At 42.7% G+C, this 25,764-nt stretch overlaps 1 protein-coding gene across 4 annotated transcripts in view; it reads right to left on the bottom strand.

Annotated features, from left to right (window-relative positions):
* TTC21B (tetratricopeptide repeat domain 21B) overlaps positions 1-11,831 on the bottom strand; it is a 222,897-nt gene extending 211,066 nt beyond the window's left edge. For all 4 annotated transcript variants that reach the window (XR_004539464.1, XR_004539465.1, XR_004539466.1 and 1 more), the window contains exons 1-4: positions 11,721-11,831; positions 8,320-8,449; positions 8,118-8,228; positions 3,884-4,053 (exon numbers count right to left, since the gene is read on the bottom strand). Coding sequence is in view for 1 of the 4 variants with exons in the window: in XM_033944656.1 (XP_033800547.1) it covers positions 3,884-4,053; positions 8,118-8,228; positions 8,320-8,449; positions 11,721-11,747 (438 nt within the window). In the remaining 3 variants the exon portion in view is untranslated. The remainder of the gene's footprint in view (positions 1-3,883; positions 4,054-8,117; positions 8,229-8,319; positions 8,450-11,720) is intronic.
* Between the last annotated feature and the right edge of the window lie 13,933 nt (positions 11,832-25,764).

Below are 25,764 nucleotides of genomic sequence, written 5' to 3'. Positions count from 1 at the left end.
TGCGGCTTTTGTAAAGGAGGGGGGTAAAAATGGTATATAGAAAGTAAAATCACAAGCAACACAAATTAAAGGCAAAGATCTGCCAAAAAAAAATAGTAACAAACCAAAATGTTTTGATCTTTGAACGGGCTTATTTTAAACTTTAGCACTTAAATTTACTGCACGCCCCATCTTCTTGGGTGCCAGTGGAATGTAGAAATAGAATTCTTTTATGACCTCTGTATTATTTATGGAGGACTATTTTATGGTTTGGGGGGACAGAACCCAAATAGCAATGATCTTCTTCCACTAGCAGACAATATGGATGGATAATGTGGAATTTAAGTGTTGGAAGAACTTGGGTATTTATTGCAGGAGGATGGGACCACCTCATCTTTTGCTGACCTGCAGCAGAGATTTGCTATCGGGCCAGTAGATGGGGATATGCATATTTACAAATATATCATTATATTTCTACTCGAGACTTTCAAAACTTATCTTCTTGATAGGGTGCCAAGTTTTGGAACTTCTTGCAGGGGGACATATTGGGAAGAGCTTCTATCTTTTGGTTGCACAAAGAATTGAACAACATCCAAATATCCTGAAGGTATGACTCTTTGAGGATAACCTGGACTTAAGATATGGGGCATCCCTTCGAGAGTACCCAGTTTAAAACATTAACCAAAGGCATTCCAGAGACTCTGAATAGCATTGAGTTATAGAAGTGTCAGTTTCATATCATTCACAGAGCATATTTTTCTCAGAAGCAAGCCTTTCATGCGGGTTGTGCCGGCACACTATGCTGTTTGAAATGAGATTCATGATAACATATTTTTTCATGCTTTATGGAGTTACAGGTGGATTAGGGCCTTTTGGGTGGCTGTGGTCAATTACTATAACAGATATTAGGATCTCTTCTACAGCTGAAAGGAGTTGGAATTCCTTTTAATGTGCCTTGCTTCTAGCTTCTATAGAGGGTTCAGGATATGGACAAGTTCCTGCTAAACTGGAACGTATGCAGGTGAGGCTGGACTGATTTAGAGCACTGGTCTTTGACCTGGAGGCCACCGCATGAGTGGTCTGGTGGGCACGATGGACCACTGGTCTGACCCAGCAGCGGCAATTTTTATGTTCTTATGTAAGACATAGTAGGGAAAAATGTGTGCTTAACCATTGGCTCTGTGAACAAACAAACTCCTTCCTTTTGGTACTGGAGGAATAAGTTACACGCTTTAATGGTCCGGAAGTCATACGAAGTACAGAATCATTCTATGAAGCAAAAAGTTATTTTTTCCATTTGCGAGACTTATCTTCAATCTGTCTCTCCTATAGAACGTAACCCTGAATAGTACTGAATAAGTTTTGGACTGTTAACATGAAGGCTTTATGAGAGATTATAGGGCTCTTGGGGAAGAGAGGGAAGGTCATTGGGGTGGGGCCCATTTTAGGAAGCTAGGGGAAGGTGGTGTATGGTCATTAAGAATCCAGACTCTGCTACTGCCATCTGCTGTTTCTCTGTACAGTTGATGGCATGGGTTTGTTGGAGGGGGGGGGGTCTTTGCAGCCCTTGAATATTTGTTTACTGTATTTGTAAATGTTTTATTATATTTTTTTAGAATAAAAAAGAAATGACAAATTCAAATATGACACACAACAAAAGAGAAAAGAAGACCCAATAATCCACAGTAGAATCAATCCAACGATAAAAACAAAAAATTGTGGATGCTGATGTTCTGAGAATGATTTATTATATGCTCTTTAACAATAAAACCATAAAAGTACAAATGTAATAGTCCAACCAGACCCTATATGGTCCGTATTTCAGCGAACACGCCTTCCTCAGCGGTCCAATTGATATCAAATACACAGATAAAGAAATGGACTAAAAACAGTGTACTTGTCTTTAAGCATATAGTCGGAAATGACTGGAGACAAGCAAAATGACACGAAAATTCCACAGTTTTTTGTTTTTATCGTTAAATTCAAATATGAATAATCCAGGATTCTACTGTGTTAAAAAATCCTTCTGAAATAAACACTGATTTCATGAAGCTTCTTTTATTATTTGTTACATTAAAGCACAATGCCCATTATTCATATTCACCTGAATCTTACTTTTTGTACAGGTTGATGGTGAGACCTCATCTGGAGTACTGTGTTCAGTTTTGGAGGCAACATTATCAAAAGGATGTAAAGAGAATGGAGTCGGTTCAGCGTATAGCCACTAAGATGGTCTCAGGACTTAAGGATCTCCCATATGAAGAACGTCTAAGCAGGCTGCAGTTATATTCTCTCGAAGAACGCAGAGAAAGGGGTGACATGATAGAGACATTCAAATATCTTATGGGCCGTATTGAGGTGGAGGAAGATATCTTCTTCCTTACGGGTCCCAAGGCAACCAGAGGGCATCCACTCAAACTCAAGGGTGGGAGATTTCATGGTAACATCAGGAAATACTTCTTCACCGAAAGAGTGGTTGATCGATGGAATGGTCTTCCACGTCAGGTAGTTGAGGTCAGTAACGCACTCGACTTCAAGAGACGATGGGATAAACATGTAGGTTTGCTCAGGGGAAATGCTTAAAAAAGAGGGTTCTTGTTGAGGAAGGGTTTTTGGAGTGGGTTCGCTCCGGGAAATTCTCAGAGGGAGGGTTCTTGTTGAGGGAGGGTTCTTCAAGTGGGCAGACTTGTTGGGCCGACGGCCCTTTTCTGCCGTCATACTCTATGTTTCTATGTATCCCAATGGCGGCAGCTTCAATGGGAGGGAGAGGCAGGCAGGTATTCCTGGCGAGAGGCAGGGAGAGATCCCTGGTGGCAGCCAGGCCGCGAACCTCCAACAGGCAGCCCGTGTACCGCACGATGAGAAACACTGGTATAGATCATGACTCCTGATGCAGGCTTTTGAATGCCGAAATGGTCCTATGTTGAGTCGTATCCTCTTGCTGGACACTGAGAGCTCTTTATGGCCCACTTTTACAAAGCTGCAGTAGCGAGACCCAATGCGGCAAATGCAAAGCAGCCCACAGGAATCGGCTGTGTCACATTTATCACACAGGAATCGCTACTGCGTCTTTGTAAAAGGGGTCCTATATTGATTATTCAATAAAATTGGTGTTTGAACTCCTAATGAATGTCTACTGGCCTCCTTTTTGGAAAACCATTTATCTAGCACTACTCATTATAATAATTTATATAAAACAGGAAATCTAAACACAAAACTTAAAATATGGCAGTAGGGGGATCTGCACACAGGTTCCATGAAAGCAGTGACCTTTTAACCCCACCAACACATGAGAGCAGTTTACAAAAGAAATCTGCCCAGGTAAATGTGCTGTCTAAAAATTACCTAACTCTGTACATACATTTTCAGCATAAGTTTTCTTGGAGCAGGAATAGGGCAGGACTTGTGAAAGCACACACGGTTATGTTCTTCCAAAACTTCACATTTTGCTTAAGACGAAAAAAGTGGGCACAAGTGTTTGCATGAACGTTTTCCTTCTATTTTCAAAGCAAAAGTACAAGTATAGTTTTGAAATAAAAACATGTAACATTCACAGGTAAAAAGTACCCTAAGACTGTGCAACAATGCAAGCAGGGTGTTTAGTGTATGCTTTGCTTTGCAAGCACCAATAAACAGAATTAAATAAAATTGCCCTCTAGATGACACTACAACCATATATGGAGAGAGAACAAAGTTATCTTGGAGCTTCCCTAACTTCAAATCTTAGAGAAAATCAATTTTCATTTCAATGTTATTTGCATCATTTGAAAGCACACAGCACTATGTTTTAGTGTTATGCAGTATATTAATGTCAGCATTTCTACTTGGGCATTTTGAGAGTCAGTGGAGGATCTCTCAGTTGAAGACTAGGAAAATATTCAAATTCCACAATAAGCACTGTTACCTCTTTACTGCTGCCATTAGAAATTTTGATCATTCTGTCAATATATTCACGAGCTTTATCATGGCGCCCAAGATGCCAGAGAAACAAACCAGCAAAGTACAAAGCCTTTTGTCCTGCTGACCGACGGCTCTCCTTCATTTTAACATCAAATTCCTGAATAGCTTCACGATCTGTAAATTTTAAAACAAGTATTTGGTAATGAAAGCAAAATCTTATGGAGTGTTTATCAACAGCAAATTAAATGCACAGAATAACATTTTATTCATAGTTGTTTAAAACATTTTGCAACAGGAGGATGAGGAGGCTTTATTTTGGGCCAGAGAGGAGGAAAGTACAAAAGTTACACAGGGAACGGTCAGGGGAAGAAGGGTATAATAGAATGAGAGTGGGAGCAGAATACACAGCAAGTACATTGCTTTTCTGACATGTAGGTTAAGGGGCAAAACTACTGCTGGATATCACAGCAGCCATTTTGAATGAGAAAGACATCATGGGCTAGAGCAGTGGTCCCAAACTCAAACCCTTTGCAGGGCCACATTTTGGATTTGTAGGGCCTCAAAAAAAATAGTTAATGTATTATTAAATAAATTACAATTTTGCATGAGGTAAAACTCTTTATAGTTTATAAATCTTTCCTTTTGGCTAAGTTGTAATAACAATATTATAATTTATAGCTAGAGACATATGATCAAGAAACTGATTTATTTTACTTTTGTGATTATGATAAACATACCGAGGGCCTCAAAATAGTACCTGGTGGGTCGCATGTGGCCCTCAGGCTGCGAGTCTGAGACCACTGGGCTAGAGTGTGTGAAGATCTCAATATAGTAAGCGGGGAGGTGAGGGCAGTGGAAGCTCTTTTGGTTTAGTGGGGGGAAGCTACAGAGAAACTGAGATTTAGTTTTGGATCCATATTTTTGGCAAAAAAATCTCCGTTTATACAAGGACGAATCAAAAATTAACCAAATAGAGCTAGCGAAATGCAACATATATATTTGTACATTGCCTGTTGGATAGTTTGTCCATGTACAATGCAGCACTCAGCCTTTAGTCGTGCGACAGCCACAAGGTCAGAAACATGGATACTTCATTACAAGTTTGCACCAACAGAAAATAATGCAGTAGTGTGCTTTCTTTGGGCAGAGGGAGTGCAACCTGTGGAAATTCACTGTTGGATATTGACTCAGTATGGACACAGATCCATGAGTCAACAAAAGGTTTATGAATGAATAAAAGTTTAAAGTGGGAAGAATAAGTGTAATTGATGAAGGTCGATCTGGTCACCCATCAACATCATGCACACAAGAGCACATTGACAGGGCGAATGCCTTGATTAGAGAGGACCGACAATTAACGGTGTATCAACTGAATGCAGATTTGAATATCAGCTATGGATCTGCATTTGCCATAATGCATGATGGCTTGGGATACAAGAAAGTCTGCACACAACATGTTCCCAAACAGCTTACTGACCTGCAAAAGCAACTGCAAAAACTCCAAAAACAGTGATTTTAGGATTTTTCAAGAGGGGAAACATTCATAAACACTGAAAACCCCACTTTTCCAAATTCCCCTAATTTCTCTCACAGGCTGTCAGCAGATCTATGCCGTAGCCTGCTTTCAGCTCTCTCACAGTAGCTGGATGAGAAAATTCACTGCCACAATGCTGATCTTTGGGCTGCCAGTCAGACTCTTATGCCTGACCAGACCTCCACCCCTGTGGGCCTACAGATACGCACTGGGACGGGCGGAGGTGCAAAGACACAGCCGGCATCCTGCAAGACACCACTGAGCCAATTAAGGGCGTCTAACAGCCTGCGCTTGATCCCTGCTTAACAGTAGGTGAGACCACATCAAGGATGGCCCTGAGCTCCAGAGAAAACTATCCCTGTGGGATCAGCCTGTCAGCTACAGCCCGAAGTTTGTGAATTCTCAAGCAGGCAGAGCTTCAAAATTGCTCCAAGTACCAAATTACCCAAAAAAAAGGACAAAATTATATCGAATTAAAAATAATAAAATGGGGAGAGCAGAACAAACAATCCTGCAGGCACACAAGCAGAAGGAAATAACTGTAGATTGAGCTAGAAAATCCAGTGAAAAACAGAAGAGGCAGAGTAAAAAATCCAGAGTGGATTCCTTCTGCAGCTACACGTGGTTATGGGGAAATAACCCATCTGTCTAGAACAGGGGTGCCCAACGCGTCGATCGCGATCGACCAGTAGCTCAGGAAGGCAACTCGAGTCGATCGCACTCGTGTTGCCGTCCTGATCTACCGGCCGATCAGCCTTCCTCTCCAGTGTTCTCCCTAGGGCCTTTTAGCTGGGCGGTCCGCCCAGCTGTCATCTGCCGCTGCTGAACATTAAAACCCCCCCCCAAAAAAAACCGGCTTGGAAATTTCAGCCCCTAGCGAACTTATGCTCCAGGCTCTAACATGTGCGTGCAGGCTTCTCTTCTCTTCCCTCCGAAACCGGAAGTTATGTCCGGGGAGGGGGGGGGAGAAGGGAAGCCTGCACGCACATGTTGAGAGCCCTGAAGCAAGCGTTCGCTACGGGCTAATGCGGGAGACAGGTTAGTGAAGCATTTGTTCTTCTTCCTGCCGGGTCCTGCCTACTTTCTGTTTCCGCGAAGGCAGGACCCGGCAGCATTTCCCCCAATAGGTTGATCACGATCTTGGGCTGATCAGCCTTCCTCTTCCCGACGGCAGAATTGACGTCAGGGAGAGGAATGCTGGTTGGCCGAAGCAGGGAGAGCTTGGGGCCTGTTATTGGTGGTGTTTGGGTCCTGGTCCCCGATGGCAATGGCAGTGGCAGTGGCTTGGGGAGGGCAGGGAGAAAGAAAGAAAAAGGGCAGGCAGGGATACAGAAGGAAAGAAGAGAAACAGAAAAAAAAGAAAGGGAGGCAGAGAGAAAGAAAGGGCAGGGAAGAGGAAGGAAAAGTTGGGGGGAAGGAATGAGGTCTGGAGGAGAAGAAGCATACAGGCTAAAAGAAGGGAAGAAAGATTGTATGCACAGTCAGAAGAAGAAAGTGCAACCAGAGACTCATGAAATCACCAGACAAGGTAGGAAAAATGATTTTATTTTAAATTTAGTGATCAAAATGTGTCTGAATTTATATCTGCTGTCTATATTTTACACTAAGGTCCCTTTTTACTAAACCGCAATAGAGGTTTTTAGCGCAGGGAGCCTATGAGTGTCGAGAGCAGCGCTGGGCATTCAGCGCAGCTCCCTGCGCTAAAAACTGCTATCGTGGTTTAGTAAAAAGAGAGGGGGTATATTTGTCTATTTTTGTATGGTTGTTACTGAGGTGATAGTGCTTAGAGTCATCTGCTTTGACCTCTTTGAAAAACCCTGGAATAGGAATGATGATTAACATTTTCTATGCATACAGTGTGCTTTGTGGGTTTTTTTTATTTTATTGTTGGTAGATCATTTTGACTTGGTCATTTTAAAAGTAGCTCGCAAGCCCAAAAAGTGTGGGCACCCCTGGTCTAGAATGTGTCACCTATTGCACTGGAAACAGTTTTGTCTCAGATTTTGTAACCCATTTGATTCCAGGTAATTTACTATTCTTTCTTTAAGTGGAGCTTCCATAATCTTTCCAATCTCCGAAGTGAGACTTACTGGCCTGTAGTTTCTGACTTCTCTCTTACCACTTTTGTGAAGAGGGACTACATTAGCTCTTCAAATTTAAATCCTGCTAAGCAAACTGCTTTCACCACATTCTCCAGCACCAAATTCCAGAGTTTAATGGCAGGTTGAGTGAAGAAATATTTTCTCTGGTTTGTTTTAAATTTACTACTTATGGTAGTAGCTTCATCGCATGCCCCAGTGTCCAACTCAATGCACTATTTAAAGAATAGTACTTATTATTTTCAGCATCCAAATTTGGGGACCATTTATAGAATCTAGTCCCTATTGTATATATATTTTTCACCTAGTTAATTTAACAAAATATTACTTAGGTTTATTATACTTTTCCATTATTCACAAATTATTGACTAGACAAGTTTAAATCTTTTGTTAGTTACTTTAAAGGCTCCTTTTACAAAGGTGCGTTAGAGCCTTAACACGCGGAATAGCACGCTAGCCGCTACCGCCTCCTCTTGAGCAGGCGGTAGTTTTTCTAGTAGCATGTGCTAATTCGGTGCGTGCGCTAAAAACGCTAGCACACCTTTGTAAAAGGAGCCCTAAGTGGCTGTTCAATGCTTCAAACATTAGCAGTTTAACTGTTTTACCTGGACTGGAACTCTTTTTATGAGCATATATCAATGCCATCAAAGAGCAAAGTGAAACATCTTGATTGTCTTTAATAAACTCAAACTCCCGAATGGCTTCTTGAACTTGATCTGAAGGGGAAGAAACATGAACATGATTTTTTTTTCACTAAAAGAATCAGATGCTGGAAGTTTGATTTCATTGTGAGCTGAAGTACAATACCTTGCATTAACATTCCATAGGCACGGAAAAATAATGAAACTGGATCATTGCCATACTTCTTAAGACACTCGTTGGCAGCACTTTGGACATGATAAAAATATCTTTCTTGACAATAGTAATTGATTAAAGCCTGAAAGAAAACATGATGATGATAATTTATAACCAATTAATTCAATATAGTTTATAGTTTATTAAAATTTGATTAAACACTTAACATAGAATTTCAAAGCATTGTACAATAAAATCTAAAAATAAAAACCAAATACCGTACAGGACAGACTGACTTGGGGGGAGAGAAAAGGGTATAACAAAAAGGATAGAAGGGAAAAATTACAATTACAAAAGGGTAGGATGGGGAAATATTTTAATTTTTAAAATAATAATGAATTTAAAAGGCATGGGATAAATCAGTCTTAAGCATCTTTAAAAAGAAAGCATTTTAGACTACTCTTAAATTTATCCAGACTTTGTTCTGCTCTTAAGTATAAGGGAAGTGAGTTCCAAATTGAAGGTGCCATTACTGAAAACATATATGCACAGCGAGTGCCAATTATTTTTAGTGAAGGGACATTAAGAGTGTGTTGAGATGTAGACCTTAGGATTCTGGGGGGATCATATGGGATGAGAATTCTATCTATAAATGCTGGAGCGTTGGTCTGTTGGGTCTTAAAAGTAAGAAGGGCAATTTTATAGATGATCTGATGATGAATGGGCAACCAGTGAGCATTTTTCAACAAGGGAGTAACATGATCATATTTTTTCAAGTTTGTGATAATTTTTATTGCCGTATTTTGAATTGGAGTCATCTGATATCCTTCTGGTATAGTCCTTTATAGTGAATTACATTAATCGATTTTGGATATTATAAGGGAATGAATTAGGATATTGAGGGAATTGGAGTCAAGAAGAGGGACTAAAGATCTTATCATCCTTAACTTATAAAAAGTTTTTAACTAGAGCACTAATTTGTGGATGATAAGGGAGATTGTTATCGATGAGTACACCTAAGATTTTTACTGTTGAAGTACATTAAAGTGGGATTTGATCGATAGAAATTGGCAAAACTAACTGCAGACCTTCCTTCCAAGGAAAAAGAACGGTACTAGTTTTTGTGATGCTTAACGAGAGCATGTTTGAGATTAGCCAATCATGAACTTTAACTAATTTAAGGTTAATGGAAGAGATATCGTTAGAATCAGAAGGGTCAATAGGATGAAGAAGTTGGATGTCATCAGCGTATGCGCAGACTGAAAACCCGATGGATTGGCTAAGTGTTAACAGTGGAGCCTGATAAATATTGAAGAGCAGAGGAGATGATATGGAGCCTTGAGGGATTCCATATTTAGTGTGAAAAGGTTTAGAAACAGAACCACTGAAATGAACAGTAAACGATCTGTCAGAGAAATATGATTTGAACCATTCAAGAACCTGGTTAGAGATTCCGATAGAAGCTAATCTCTGAAGTAAAAGCTGATGATCAATAGTATCAAATGCTGCTGCAAGATCCAAAGAAATGAGAAGTACAGATTTATGTTGGTCTAAAAAGTAGTGGATAATTGTGGTCAGTCCTAAGAGGGAATATGTGTTTGCAACAATGCTATCACTGAAAATCTAAGCATTCATCAAAGCTAACAAAAATATAGCACATATCTCTATGGGATTAATGATCAATTGATTGGTAACATTTCATTTTAGTTCAGTTGTTCACAGAGAGGCCCTTTTACTAAGCTGCAATAAGCAGCTAACTTGAGGTTTTCAGTGCAGTAGACAATAACAATGCCAGTCATTGGGAGGATAGCAGTGCCAGTCATTGGAGAGGGGGAGAATAGCAGTGCTGGACATCAGGGGTGGAGTGGAAAATAACAGCATTGGTCATTGAGTGGGAAAGGGAAGAAAAAAGCACCATCATAAAAGAGACTCCAATATAAACTGAGGCTCCCATTTTTAGGCCATTTTTTGGGCTCAAAAATCTTGGTTTATATTCAAATATATACGGTTCTCCTTCCATCACCAGCTGATACAGATGTCCTCCTCCTTCGCAGAACTCCGCTTTAACCTGTTGTGACAGGCACATTCCACAAAGAAAGCTCATACTATTTGATCCCCAAAGCAAATTCTTCAAATTGTCTTTTACAAACCACATCCACCTTGTGATCCCGTGCATCCTTTAGCATTACTCCTCTCTCGCTAGGAAGGGAAGTACGCTTGGTTACTTGAGCCACCGTGGAATCCATCTTTGGCTGAGAAAACAGCTGCTGGACTTCCAAAGCCATAGGGCAGAGTCTGGCCATAGCCTCTGCCACTTTCAAGGGCATCTTCTGGGAATTACCATTGATCGGTGACCAGCAAGGTGATGTCCAGATGTGCAGGGGAAAAAGGAAGTCTGAGTGTTTGTGCCACTCATGACTGAGCACTGTGAGATGGATTGCTGTTGGGGTTCCAACTTCAACTCACTGAGCACATCCAAAATAACATATGGGATGGTAGCAGAATTGAACAGTCGCCACACCGAGGGGTTGTCCCCTTGGTTGAGAGCAACAATCACCTCCCTATTCCCGGTCCTGGCTAGGGACCTCGAGTCATTCAAGGGAGTAGCTAAGCTGTGAGACAGTAAAGACCTCAGTACTGATCTCCAGTCCAGCTTCAATTGGTCACTGACGCTTGGTGCCAGCTTTCTCCAGGGTGGAGATCCTCAGCCGAACATTGTCCTCCACTGAAGATCTTCAGGCTGCCATTCAGAATGGACATTGACCCCCCAGGGAACCGCACAATTTGACATGTGAAGATTAACATGCAGCTGTTTACTTGATACCCAAAGAGTTGTTATACAGGGGCCCCCACAGCCTGTGCACAAGTCTCTGATAAATCAGCAGGCTCCTAGAGGAACAGACTCTGATCCTTGATGGATCATGAAAACGGTGTTAAAATGTTGAACTATTTCCCCCATCTGAGACCACAAAGCAGGCTAGCTCTACAGGCGGCATTATTGCAGTTTTCATGTGGAATTAATATGCATGCTCGTTACTCTGAACATGACTAAAAAGAGTCGTTCTGTTACTTCTGAAGTTGGTGTAATATTGCCAAACGATCCGATTAGAGGGCCTTGTCGTGAGCACAAGAGGGGAAGGCAATATAAGCACAAATAAGTATTTGCATGAGCAAGAAAACAGATAAGACAGCAGTAAGCAACCTTTAACTGTATTCACTATTGCAACCCTGTCATTTTTTATTTTATTAAAATGAGCATTTTAGATCGGCGCCACCAAATCAGAGCAAGAGCGTTGCTTGCTGGTTTGCTGGGCTCCCCCTCCTCGGCTCTCCTCCAAATCCACGAAGGACATGACCGAGCCGCGGAGTGCTAACTTCATGCACGAGGGACCCCAGCCGGGCCCTACTCTTACCAACGAAGCAGCATCTCCGCCCGCCATTCTCCCACAGCTTCCTTCCAAGATGGAACGGGCGGGTTCGGCCTCCGTACTCTGAGCGCCCAGCTATGGCGTCGTAGGCGGAGCCTCGGGCGCCAGGCAACGGTCGCGAAGAAGGCGTTATGCACTGTGGCAGCCAAGTGGCGCTATCTCACTAGACAGAGAAAACGAAAAGAGGGGCGATAGGGAATATTAGGTAAGGTTACAGGAGTAGGGTTGGATTTTTTTGCTCTTTTTTTTTTTTTTTTGGGGGGGGGAGATATTTGCTTGTAAACAAGATTAATCAGTTGGTGTTTCCATGTCAGAATAAATTTCGGCTCTCTTGGTGCTGTGACAGGCTTTATGTATTTATTAGATAGTGTACAAAATTAAGAAAGATAAGTAACAAAGATGAAATATAACAACACTATGCCTTTCAATTAATCAGAAATGGATTGGGAAATTACACAGCCTTCTGCTCAAATTTAGGGAGACTTCGGTCAGCTATTGTTTATGTTTATTAAAGATCATTATATACCGGTAATTTACTAAGCAGGATCAAAGCAGTTAACAAGAATCCAGGTAAAATCTTACCTTTCTTTGATTCCTCTGAAAGGATTTAAATCAGGGTTTCTCAAGCCAGATTTTTTTAGGATGATCACAAACAATATGGATAGTTCATACAATTGTAACTCATCCATATTCATTGTGGGTATCCTGAAATTCTGACAGGCTTGATGTGTCCTGAGGATTGGGTTGAGAACCCCTAGTATAAACAGCATAGGGATACATTTCAAAGAAATTACTCCTGGCAGAATTTTGCACCCCCAAAAAAATTCTGCACACAAAATAAGCAAATTCTACAAAATTCTGCAAGTTTATTTGTCAAAATTTAAACAATGTTTTTGTTAATTATTATCTATGGGATTCTTTTACTGAGGCGCGCTAGCCAATTTAGCGTGTGCTAAATATTAGCATGCGTTAAATGCTAATGCGCTCATTATATTCTATGGCCGTGTTAGCATTTAGCGCTAAATCGGCTAGCGCGCCTTAGTAAAAAACTCCCTATATTCCTTTTAAAACATTCAAAATAAACATCTATAATAATAAAACCCTTAGTAGCACATGCGCATTACAATAAACTCCGTGCCTGTGTGCCTCCGTGCCTCCGCATGCGCAGTATACCGCTGAGCAGAGAAACGTCTCAGTGCAGTGGCAGCAGTCCTAACCTGCCAACCCTCCATTCCTTACCCAAAGCAGCAGTGGCAGCGCTGTAAACAGGCTGCTCGTGGCAAACCCTGGCAGGGTGCATCACTCTGCTGCATCACTGTTGGGGCTGGCCGCGAACAGCCTGTTTACAGCGTTGCCACTGCTGCTTTGGGTAAGGAATGGGGGGGTTGGCGGGTCAGGACTGCTACCGCTGCTTGAGGCACAGATTGAGGGAGGAGGGGTTGGTAGGTCAGGACCGCTGCTGCCGCCTTGGGTAAGTAATGAGGGTCCAGGAGGCAAGACCCACGTGGAGGGAGGGAGGGCAGACCTTTGGGGGCAGTGGATCAGGTGTGTGTATAGGATCCATCAGGGTGAAGGGTTGGGGAGGGGAGATGGATGGATGTTAGACCCATAAGTGTGGAAGGGGAGGGTTGAGAAGTGGGGGAGAAAAGTAACCTAGACCATAAATGAGGGTGAGAAGGGAGGAACAGATACTGGGCCTACAAATAGGGGTGGGGGTGATAGGGAGAGGAAGAGATTGAGGTGGGGAGACAAAACTATTTTTATAGTAACTCTTAAGCAACCAAAAACTACAGTTATCCAGCATCTACCAATCCCCATGGATGCCGGATAACTGAGAGTCTACTGTATATAGGAATATTCAAGGGTTTTTTTACAGCTTTTGGGGCAAGCTGCTGCAAGCCTGCCCAAAGAATCAATTCAGTGGCCAGGGAGGAGGTAGGTGGGGGAGTCAGGAGCTGGAGAGAGTGGTCTGAGGATACCATTGGGGGGTGGGGTTTGAATTGGTACAGGCTCTGTTCTTGACATGCGGTTGGGTGAAGAGGATTAAAGTGGCAGATGTTGGAATGGGGAGGGGGACAGTAACAGTATCGTGGGAAGGGGCAGGGGAGAGACGACAGAGAAATTGGTCCTGGGGTGGGATACAAGAGAACGGGTAAAAAAGGAAGAGAAGCTGGATGGGGGTGGAATATAGGGACAGGAAGAATGGCCTTGGAGGCAATGGAAGGAAGGATAGATAGGAATGGAGCTGGGACTGAAAGGGTGATAAATGCAGTGGAGGATTGTTGAGGGCCAAAAGGGTACAGAGGACTAAGGAAATGGTGAAAGGTGAGGTGGTGGGACTGGGATCGGTGGGAGGCAGGGTCCAGGCATGGTAGAGGTGGGGCAAGGGTGGGGTCAGGGTCAGGGTATAGGTGGGGCTATTCTAGCACCTGTTACTGTAACAAATGTAATGGGCTAAAACACTAGTTCAAAATAAAATGCTTTTTCTTTACCTTTGTTGTCTGGAAGTTTTATTTTTCTAGTTTCTCTTTTCTGCTTTCCTGTCATTTACTAATTATCCTTCAAGTGGCTACTGTCCATTTGCCTTTTTTTCTGTCTCCTATCTATTCCCTCACTATATTTGCCTCTATATTGAACATTCCGTTTTAGCTCTTTTCTTCTTCTCTCCTTGTTCACTTTTCAGCTACCTATCAAATTTCCATCTTCCTTGTCATCAACAGCAGATGAATCCAGAGACTAGTGGGATTACGTCCATCAACCAGCTGGGGGAGATAGAGAGCACTGAATTAACCTCAGATATATCTTGGATGCACATCCTCTTAGCCAATCAGTATATTCTATCTCCAGCAGGTTGAGGATGGGTTTCTTACAGCTCCTGCATTATGCAGTGGATTTCAGCCAGGCTTGGCTGCAGCTACCAGCACCAGTTTCCTAGATCTGAAAAATGGCTGCTATCGTTCTGGTTCCTGGTTTCAGCTCCTGAGAATGGAAGGCTATTTGCTCCTGTTACTGTGGCTTCAGTAGAGCCTAGGGGTGTTGGCCATATTGAGCCAACTTTAGGGGCAATACCTGGGCCCATCCAGGTCCCTACCCCACCCTCCCAGCCAGTGGAAAGAAGAAGAAGAAGAAGAAGCTGATGTGGTCGGAGGGTCCTTTCCCATGAGAAACCATGGGTGCTGGCACAGTTCCCTGTATGTTGCAGCACTAACACCTCTCCCTTTGCCTTCCAGTAGTGCAGGAGCACGTGAGTACTTGGCTTAGGCCTCAGTAAAGAGACATGTTCCTGTGGCTTAGGCCTCAGTAGAGAGACATGTTCTTGTGGCTTAGGCCTTAGTAGAGAGAAATGTTTCTGTGGCTTTAGGCTTCAGGTGAGAAATTTTGGTGCCTTAGTTCTCAGTTAAAAAAAAAAAAAAAAAGATTCTGGTTGCTTAAGCCTATGATGCGACATGACCTTATGGCCTAGGCCTCGGTGGAGGTCAATTTCTGGGGCTGGCCTCAGTTGAGAGCCCGTCCTGTGGCTTTAGGCCTCAGAGGTAGGATCTTCCTGGGGTTTTAGGCCTCAGAAGTGGGATCTTCCTGTGGCTTAGACTGCAGATAAGTGAGTTTAATGTGGCTCAGGCCTCAGTGAAAAAAATTTCCTGGAGTTTAGGCCTAAGATGGGAATTGCTCCTGTGACTTGGTCCTCAGTTCAGCAATTTTCCTGTGGCTTAGGCCTCAGTTGAGTGATATTCCTGGGGGGCTCAGACCTCAGTGGAAGGAAGATTCCTGGGGCTCAGGCTTCAGGGCAAGACATATTCCTGGGGCTCAGGCCTCAGGGCAAGACATATTCCTGGGGCTCAGGCCTAAGGGCAAGACATATTCCTGAGGCTCAGGCCTCAGATGAGAGAGGCTCCTGTGACATGGACCTCAGTTGAGAAATTCTCCTGTGGCTCAGGCCGCAGTGGAAGGCCGATTTTTGTGGCTCAGGCATCGGTGGAGAAAGATTCCTGAGGAGTAGGCCTCAGTTGAGCTGCGGGATATGAGCTGTATGGTGCCTACCTTGGGGGGGGGGGCCATCACCTGGGCTCCCAGGTCCCCTTTTCTCCTCTCCCCCTGAAGGACTTGGATACTTCAGTTCCATAAGCTCACTAGGCATGGAGTTATAGGGGTCACTGTACATTTAAGGGAGACACTGATATGGGGAGTATTTTTACTGTTTTCCCACGTAGAGAAGCGGAAGCTGCTTCAGCTGTAGTAGCAGATGCCCACGGGCTGCAGCCAGGTCGGGCAGCAGTGGTCGGTCATTCGAGGCCCTTCCCTCCCGCCGCAGATCGGGGGGGTCACTGCAGTTGCAGCTGACGTCGCTGCCGCTGTCAGTATTTCTATTCTCGGAGTAGGGACACCACTTCCAGCAGTACTGCCTTTGCCACCGCTAACCAGCTTACTGCCACACAGGCGATGGGTTGGCCTTAGCTGGGGAGCCATTTCACTTGCAGCCTGGTGTACCATGTTTGGTCCCAGCCAAATGGCAGTTAAGCTATGGATAAGCTGATTGCGGGCTAGTTGATAGCTTTCACTATTGCTCTGAGTTATTCTTTCCACTCCTTCTGGGTTCATTCATGTGGAGGAATGGACTGGCGGTTGAATAAGCTACCTCAGTGTCTGAGGCTGTTACTGTTTCTTCTTGGGACACTGGGACAGGCACTTGTCACTTCATGGCCCGGGAACAGAGTAGTGTCTGGTTACAAGGGGATGCCTTGCCTCTCCTCTGGCACTATTCTTGAATGGGGTCAACAGTGTGGCCTCCTAGGGACTTAGTACTTGAAAGGGCTTCAGTCAGATGGTGAATCTTCATTTGTCACAAGTCCAGGCTGCCTGCCCTAGAACCTTCCGAGGGAAGTAAGTCTGGTTTACGACGAGGCTCATGGGATCAGTCGAGGACCATTGCCAGACATGTTGGTTGCATTCCACAGGAGGTTATTAGAAGCCTGGTGATTGCATTAGCAGACTGCTTTGCACTCATACTATTTTTGGAGGGACACTGTAGCTGGGGTTTTCCACAGCATGGTGCTCTTAGGCAAGGATTGCTCCTGCTCACACGGGCTAGAGGGGTTACCCTCTGTATGTTCATAGGATACATACTCTCTGGGTGTCGTATTTCCTTAGACATGTGCTGCAGGGCAGGTTTTTCAGTTCACTTTATTTCCCTCCCTCCATTTGGACTGCTTTTGTACATCCCACTAGTCTCTGGATTCATCTGCTGTTAATGACAAGGAAGGTAAAATTATGTCCTTACCTGATAATTTTCTTTCCTGTAGGCACAGCAGATGGATCCAAATACCCACCCTGGTGCGGGGTTTGTCGCTTTCAGGAGCAGTTTGGGCTTGCCTTTAGACTGAAGTTGCAGTCTCGATTTTGATGTATCATTGATTCAGGTAGCATATGTGACGAAAGAAGTTCCATAGATGTCTTATGTCTCATATGTTTAATGTGGTTGATGTGATTTATATGATTTACTTTTATAGTATTTATTTCAACTGCTTTGAGAAGACCTGATTGGCCAGGAGAATGTGCATCCAAGATATACCTGAGGTCAATTCAGTGCTCTCTATCTCCCCCTGCTGGTTGGTGGACATAATCCCACTAGTCTCTGGATTCATCTGCTGTGACTAAAGAACATAAGAACATAAGCAGTGCCTCCGCCGGGTCAGACCATAGGTCCATCCTGCCCGGCAGTCCGCTCCCGCGGCGGCCCAAACAGGTCATGACCTGTCTGCATCACCAGAAGGGGCTCCCTTGCCACCTTGGTTTCTCATTTAAGTCCTATCTTCCCATCGTAGTCCTAACCCTCCGGTCTTGCACATGCACGACCTGTTGGGTTTCTATACTTATTCCTGGTTAGCTTTCTATACCTGTGTTACATCCCAGCACCTCTCTCAGTATCCCACGATCCCTTTATCCCTCAGGAATCCGTCCAATCCCTGTTTGAATCCCTGTACCGTACTCTGCCTGATCACTTCCTCCGGTAGCGCATTCCATGTGTCCACGACCCTTTGGGTGAAAAAAAACTTCCTTGCATTTGTTTTGAACCTATCTCCCTTCAGTTTCTCCGAATGCCCCCTCGTACTTGTTGTCCCCTTCAGTCTGAAGAATCTGTCCCTATCCACCCTCTCTATGCCCCTCATGATCTTGAAGGTCTCTATCATATCTCCCCTGAGCCTCCTTTTTTCCAGAGAGAAGAGCCCCAGCCTATCCAATCTCTCGGCGTATGGGCAGTGTTCCAGCCCCTTTACCAGTTTCGTTGCTCTCCTTTGGACTCTCTCAAGTACCGCCATGTCCTTCTTGAGGTGCGGCGACCAATACTGAACGCAGTATTCCAGATGTGGACGCACCATCGCTCGATACAATGGCATGATGACTTCCCGCGTCCTGGTTGTTATGCCCCTCTTTATGATGCCCAGCATCCTGTTGGCTTTTTTCGAGGCTGCTGCGCACTGTGCAGATGGCTTCAGTGATGCATCCACCAGCACACCCAAGTCTCTCTCAAGTCTGCTGTCCCCCAACAATGCCCCCCCCCAATTTGTAGTTGAACAACGGGTTCTTTTTCCCTATATGCATGACCTTCCATTTTTCCACGTTAAAGCGCATTTGCCATTTGTTTGCCCAGTCTTCCAGCTTGTCCAGGTCCCTTTGCAGGTCCTCACACTCCTCCCTGGACCTAACTCTACCTCACAGTTTGGTATCGTCTGCAAATTTTATAACCTCACACTTTGCCTCCTTTTCCAGGTCATTGATAAATATGTTGAAGAGTAACGGCCCCAGCACCGATCCCTGTGGCACACCGCTCGTGACTCCCTGCCAGTCAGAATATTGGCCCTTCACTCCGACCCTTTGCAGTCTACCCGACAACCAGTGCTTGATCCATCTGTGCACATCCCCTCCCACCCCGTGGTTCCACAGCTTCCTAAGCAGCCTTTTGTGTGGCACCTTGTCGAAAGCCTTTTGAAAATCGAGGTAAATGATGTCTATAGGTTCCCCATTGTCCACCTGACTGCTTATTCCCTCGAAGAAGTACAGAAGGTTCGTTAAGCATGACCTTCCCTTACAGAATCCATGCTGGCTTGTTCTCAGTAGGCCATTTCTCTCGATGTGCTCGCAAATACTGTCCTTGATCATAGCTTCCACCATCTTCCCTGTAATTGAAGTCAGGAAAGAAAATTATCAGGTAAGGATATAATTTTACCTTCTCTCCCATTCCCCACCTCATTCCTTCCTCAACCCTCCATTTCCTTTCATCTTCAACATACTCCCCATTACCATATTTCTACCCTTTGTAATAACTATCCTCCCATCTGTGTCTTTCCACCCTGTCCTCCCCCTCCTGACCTCTTTCAGGGTTCTACCATTCTCAGCATCTTCCTTCACCCTTATAGCTCAGCATCTGCTCCCTGTTCCTTCCCTCCCCACCTTCGTAGCCTTTCTCCTCTTTCAGGGTTCTACCATTCTCAGCATCTTCCTTCATCCTTATAGCTCAGCATCTGCTCCCTGTTCCTTCCCTTCCCACCTTCGTAGCCTTTCTTCTCCCCGTCTCTTCTACTATTACTACTACTGTTTCTCTCTTTCCTCTCATCCATGGTCCAGCATTTCTCCCACTCTCTTCCCTTACTCCCATTGTCAGGCATCATTCCATCACTCCCTTATGCTCCTTGATCCAACATTTCTACCTCTTTCTCCCATATCCAACACCTGTGTATCACTCCCTCCCTCTCATCCACCCCATGTCCATTATCTGTATGTCTCCCTTCCTTGTACCCTGCATCCAGTATCTCTCTTCCCACTCCCCCCATGCAGCATTCTCTCCCTTCCTAACTGCCATATTCTGTTTCTTTCCCACTATCCTTCATTCCTCTCGCTCCCTGCCTCGTGCCCTAGGTCAAACATCTCTCTCCCCCTTGTGCATTTCTCTCTCTCCCTCCATCATTATGTGCCAACATTTTTCCTTTCCCCTCCACCCCTAAGACATGTTTTTCACTTTTTTAAAAAGCCATATCAGTTTGTGCAGTATCTTCATTCCTCCTCTGCCCCCACCCCAATCACAGCTTCAACGGATCCTAGCAGTGGCAGCGATTCACACATACTGCCTGCCACTAGCCCAGAAGCCTCTGCGCAGCAAAGGAGAGGCTTCCGGGTTAGCAGCAGGCAGCATGTGTAAATCGCTGTCATGACTCATAGAAACAACATTTTAGGGACAGATATCACAGAGGAAGGAGATTCTGCAAAGAAAAGAGAAATTCTACTGAAATTCTGTGTTGCACAGTGGCACAGAATTCCACCAGCAGTAAGAAATTGACCCAGATTACTAAGCAATTATGTGAGGAAATTCTGTACAGGACTGACCTTGCCAATAGGTGGACTAGGTATCTGCCTAAGGCAGCAGAATTTGGAGGACAGTTTGCACTAGAGAATTTCCTTTGTAAGATACCACTACCACTTTTCCATCTCCTCCTGCGCCAGTCCAAGCTTAAAAGAAGATGGATTTAATACAAGCCTTGTATTCATAGGCCTCCGCTCAAGCGCTGCCTTGCCCCACACTCCCACCCCACCTCTCTGAAAGGCAGACTTTCTATTAGAGCTGGACAGAACATAACAGCACTCGAATTGGGCCTATGCTTACAGAGCCTGTGCCACACTCAGTCTTCTTCTAAGCTTGGTGCTGGTGCTGGAAGAGATAGCATATTGGCAAGACAATAGGTGGGCTTTCAACTCCTCCTGGTTTTCAGGCTTTTGACCACCATCTGGGTCTTCCTCCAAGGCTCAGCACAGTATGGGACTATTCCAATCACTTCCTTCCTGGGGTCCCACAGATTCCATCCAATTGGGTGATAGTGACATCAATGTGAGTCTGCTGTGTTGGGGGACTCACTGTATGGGCAGAGTGACACAAGGATGTTGGTCTCTACTGGCGGCTTCTTGGTCCATCAATTGCCTGAAGACCTGGCAGTTTGTCTGTCTACTCTAGATTGTAAGCTTTGTTTACAGGGGTCACTGGCAGCGGCAATGATTCACTCATACTGCCTGTGGCTGAACCTGAAGCCTTCCCTTTGCCACATCCCACCCCTATAATCCATCTTCCTGTTTCCACAAGGGCAGAACACAGCAGAAGGAAGGCTTCTAGGTTGGTGAGTGAATTGCTGCTGCTAGCAACCCTGTAAACCAAGTTACCTGTTAAACTAGTGGGGGATAGGAATGGAGGCAAAAAGATGATAGAGAACGGGAGGGAGGAATTAATGGAGGGTGAATGATGCTGGATCCAATGACTGAGTGGAAAGGAAGAGAGAGATGGTGGAGAATGGAAGGGTGGGAAGAGAGAAAATATTGCAGATTCCACAGTGGTCATTCAGTTCCCTCTGATAGTCGATGAAGAGAAGATCCTGTTGCTATAAAGTATGTGGATCCATGTTGGGCCTTCTTTGGAAAGTTTCAGTGGACACTATGCTGAGGTACCTTTAATGTAGCCTGGTATCCTGTTGGAGGACATTCCTTCTCTGGTTAAAATAAACTGTGACTGGGAGGCTTCAACAAATATTAAATGAAAGTTCTGCCAAAACTTGTATTGGATCAATTCTATTCTTTTGGCTCTGTATGCATTATAGTGCTTATAGTTCTCTTTTGCAACTTGTATTAAATTCATTGGCTATAAAAGACCTATTTCCTTATTATACTATTTCCAGTAAAAACATTTGCAATTCTTACATATCTTGAAAATGCATATTATAATTTACAAAGCCACCTCTCTCCATCTATCTTCATATTTATTCATTTTGCAGGTACCTTCTTGACAACCTGCAATTTTAGATCATATATCAGACCAAAAAGATTGTAAATTAATACATTCAAATAGAGAATGACACAGAGACAAATTTTCCCGCATCCTCACGGGTATTAATTTTCCTGTCCCGTCCTGGCTCATTCTTTTCCTGTCCCTGTCCCATTCCTTCAAGCTCTGTCCTCATCTGCACAAACCTCAAACACTTCAAAATCATAAGTTTTCAAAGCTCATGCAGTTAAGGCAGAGCTTGCAGAAATGGGGTAGGGACAGCGACAAAACTCGTGGGGGCGGGACAGGGAAATTGAGTTCCTGCAGGGATGGGGACAAATTTGTCCCCATGTCATTCTCTACATTTGATGGTGATAATTGTATTATGCAGGATATAAGGGGGGAGGGGCATAATCCTATATGTATGAGACACTTCTTATCTGGAAACCTGAAAAGACACTAATATGTATATATAAAAGATGGAGTTGAATGATAGAAATGCTTCAGAGATTTGGACAGCACGCAGAGTACATATTTTTCTGTTACCAGAGAAGAGAGAAAAATATCTTTTGTTTTAATGTCTGGGAAGTGTGTGATAGACCAAACATAACAGTTGACTGCAGCTAAAAGTCATAAAAATAACAAACCATAAACTAGGTGTCACATTGACCTAAGAAGTATGATTAACCAGAAACCATGTGACTGGAATAGAACCAATAGAATATTGCTGGAGTATGCAATTTGTAATTGGATCCTAGTGACACAATTGTAATTTAATTGGAAGATGTACCAATTATGAATGTTTAATAATTAATTAATTGATGTCATCATTATCCCAATAAAGTGGCCAGCCACTTGTATTTGGGTGAGACGTTTTGGATGCCATCCTACCAGTTAGTAGGATGCCAAATACACTCCCAAGGCCTTGAATGTTTAAACTACACATTTGTGTCTGGTAGTTTGTTTTTTCCCTTGGCCTTCTCTGGAGAAAGAGATAATAACTTAGCGGGTATGTAGCCTGTTCATGTAGTTATTTAGACCAAACACATTCAAATAAATGTATAAAGGAGCCTTTTTCTTTGTTAGAAGACCAACATAGATTTTAGTGCTTTGATTTCATTTATTCCAAGACTAGTTCATATGCTGGATGATTTCAAATTTGATCCCCAAATAACTAAGGGCCCTTTTTACAAAGCAGCAGTAGCGAGTCCCAGTATGGCTAATGTTATTCAGCCCATAGGAACTGAATGAGCTGTACACTTGCTGCATGGGAATTGTTACCATGGCTTTGTAGAAGGAGCCCTAAGTTTGCCCACTGAGATACAAAGTAGTTACTGTATTATTTATATTGCAATTCTCATGATGTTGGAAGAGATTACATCTTAAATGCTGACTTCTTTGCTGGTTTATTGTGTACTATATGCTCTGTATATGAAGGAGTGGGGTGAGGTGGAGGAGGTTTTGCATGCATCCTTATTTGCTTCATGTGCCCTTTTAGGCAACTAATTCATATATCCAGATTCTTTCACATTTGTCAAATTTTATCTCATCTGCAAAAAAATCTGTCTTGCCCACCAATATCCAAAACTAAAACTTTAAAGCGATATAGAAAAAGCTCAGGGTAGTAGAGGTCCAGAATGGATTCCAAATTAGGACTCTTTCTGAAAAATTGCTTTGAAAACAGTTGTAAAACTAGATTCTTCACCTAATCAGAGACTGACACCAAAAGTATATATGTAAGGTGAATTTTAATATATAAGCCAGTTATCAGAACAAACACAAAGGAGCAATTATCAAATACTATTATGCAGGTAAACATATTCACCCACCTACTCCCTTTACTACAGATAAAAGTAGGCATACTGTGTCATAATGTGTGTACTTAAAAACAGTACATTGGATAAAAACTGTTTTTATGTGAGTCAGCATGTTTTCTTGTATAGGTGTCCAAGAGTGGAATAATCTTCCTTGGTACATACGTCAACAGACAAGTTTAGTTTAAAAAAATTGTTTAAAAGACACCTTTTCTGTAAGATGAAATACGGGAGCTGAATTATATGTTTGGGTGTAGGCGCTGGACATATTTTTTTGAGATTTTTATTATGTTTGATATCATTATTATGTATGTGCTGTGATCATTGAGATTATTGTTATGTTTGTGTTTGGATGTGTTTGGATTATGTATGTATTTTGTTGTGATCCACTTTGGAAAAGGCAGGATACAAATTAAAAACATACATAAACATATTTAGTTGTTGAATTTACTAAATGGCACTACATGTTACAGCATACTAACACAAATTAACACAGATTAATTACCAAGGGCCCATTTTATGCTATGGGACTTATTTATAAATAACATATGTTAATGGTGTTGGAATGCACTGACGTAGCACACTTTAGTAAATCTAAACCCAAGTGCAATCTTGAAGAACATGTGTAATTTGAAGGTGCTAACATTCTTGATCCTCAGTCTCTTAACATTTTAATTCACTCCCTCATAATTTCCAAACTTGACTATTGTAATTCCTTATTCAAAGGTGTCTGTCAAAAAGACATCCGACGCTTACAATTAATACAAAACACTGCCATAAAAATTATAACCAACAAAAAAATTGACCATGTCATTCCTTTGCTAAAAAGTGCACACTGGTTACCAATCCACCATCGTATTACTTATAAAATTGCTTTAATCTCCTTTAAAACTATGAACTCCAAGGAACCTTTTATTTATAAGTTCCTTATTCCTCAAGATCCTTCGAGAACTTTAAGATCTGCCTTCTTCATTTCCTATCCTTAAAAATCGATAGTACACAGGCTACTTCATTCGTAACTATAGCCCCTACAATATGGAATTTGTTACCATTACATTTAATGTCTGAGAAGAACTTAGATAAATTTAAGGGCAACCTTAAAAGCTTCTTATTTAAAGATGCCTATGATTGCTAAATGATCTCTGGGTCCTTCCTTGTCAAATTCAGTTTTATTTATATTCAGCATTGACATGATTCCTCCCATTTCCCTCTTGTTTTTAACCTTAATTGTACTTCTCCCTACCATCCTGTTGTTTTCATGTAAGTAATGTCGTGTCACTAATGAGTTTATTAATTGTTCCCTATTTTAATTTCTAAACTGTCAAACGCTTAGAATGTATGATTAGTGTTTTATCAAATTTTAATAAAACTTGAAACTGCAAGCACAATATGAAATAGAAAATTCCTGATTTCTCCTTTAAATTTTCAGAATAGGCAAAGATCACTGCTAAAAATCACTGCTTGTGGACTTTTCGCCTGCTATTCTGTAGATGCAACGCGTGCATATGAAAGCACCTTTTAGAATGAAAGCATATTTCAAAATGAGGTCCCTGTGCTTTATTTTCCTTCATCACCTTAATCCCATCCATCTTCAGTACAGCCTAAAGTACAAGTGTTGTAAAGCAATTCATCTACTTCTGGCTACATTTTGGGAAGTGATTTTCAAATGAGTATCCTAGCAATGGTGAGATGTAGCAGAGAAAAGGCCCTGGGGAGGGGGGTAGCCACAAGCAGCCTGTTTACAGCACTGCCTCTGATGGTAGCCATCATTGCTGCTTTGGGAGGGCCTGCAGGTAAGAGATACTAGCTCCACATGGGAAAGGGGGGTCGATCAGAGGCCAGACCTATGTAAGAGAAGGGAGGACCAGGAGTTCGGGAGACAACAGGTCTGCACAGAATTCTGCACAAATTCTGTGCTGCGTAGTTGTGTAGAATTCTACCAGAAGTAATAAAGGATAAGAAAAAACACATGCAGAGAAACAATGAAATATGCTGCATTTAATAGTTTAATAAAACATTATAATTTTCAAAAATACAGACATTTATGAACATAAAAATATGAATAAATACATATGGAAAAACATGAAACCAACATACCATACAACATGGAGGAACTGCACAATTTACCCACCCCCACTAGAAGTATTACAACAGTCTTTTAGAATTTGACATATTTCATCACTATAAACTGATAAGCATCCATGAGATTTTAAGTATCAATCTGGTTAACTTTAAACATCTTTAGATGATATAGGCACAGTGTTGATACTTGTGTTTAATTGGGACAAAAAGAAGACTCAAAATCATCATACCTAAATTCAGCAACTAATAATTGGTTCATCAGACTTGCTTTCATTTTATGCTAGAAAAGTTCAGAGGTATAAACATCTTACAAAGTATGGAGATAATTCTATATGGA

This window comes from Geotrypetes seraphini, chromosome 5 (genome assembly GCF_902459505.1).
Source record: "Geotrypetes seraphini chromosome 5, aGeoSer1.1, whole genome shotgun sequence".
Lineage (NCBI taxonomy): Eukaryota > Metazoa > Chordata > Amphibia > Gymnophiona > Dermophiidae > Geotrypetes > Geotrypetes seraphini.
This window is presented reverse-complemented; position numbering and strand designations above follow the sequence as displayed.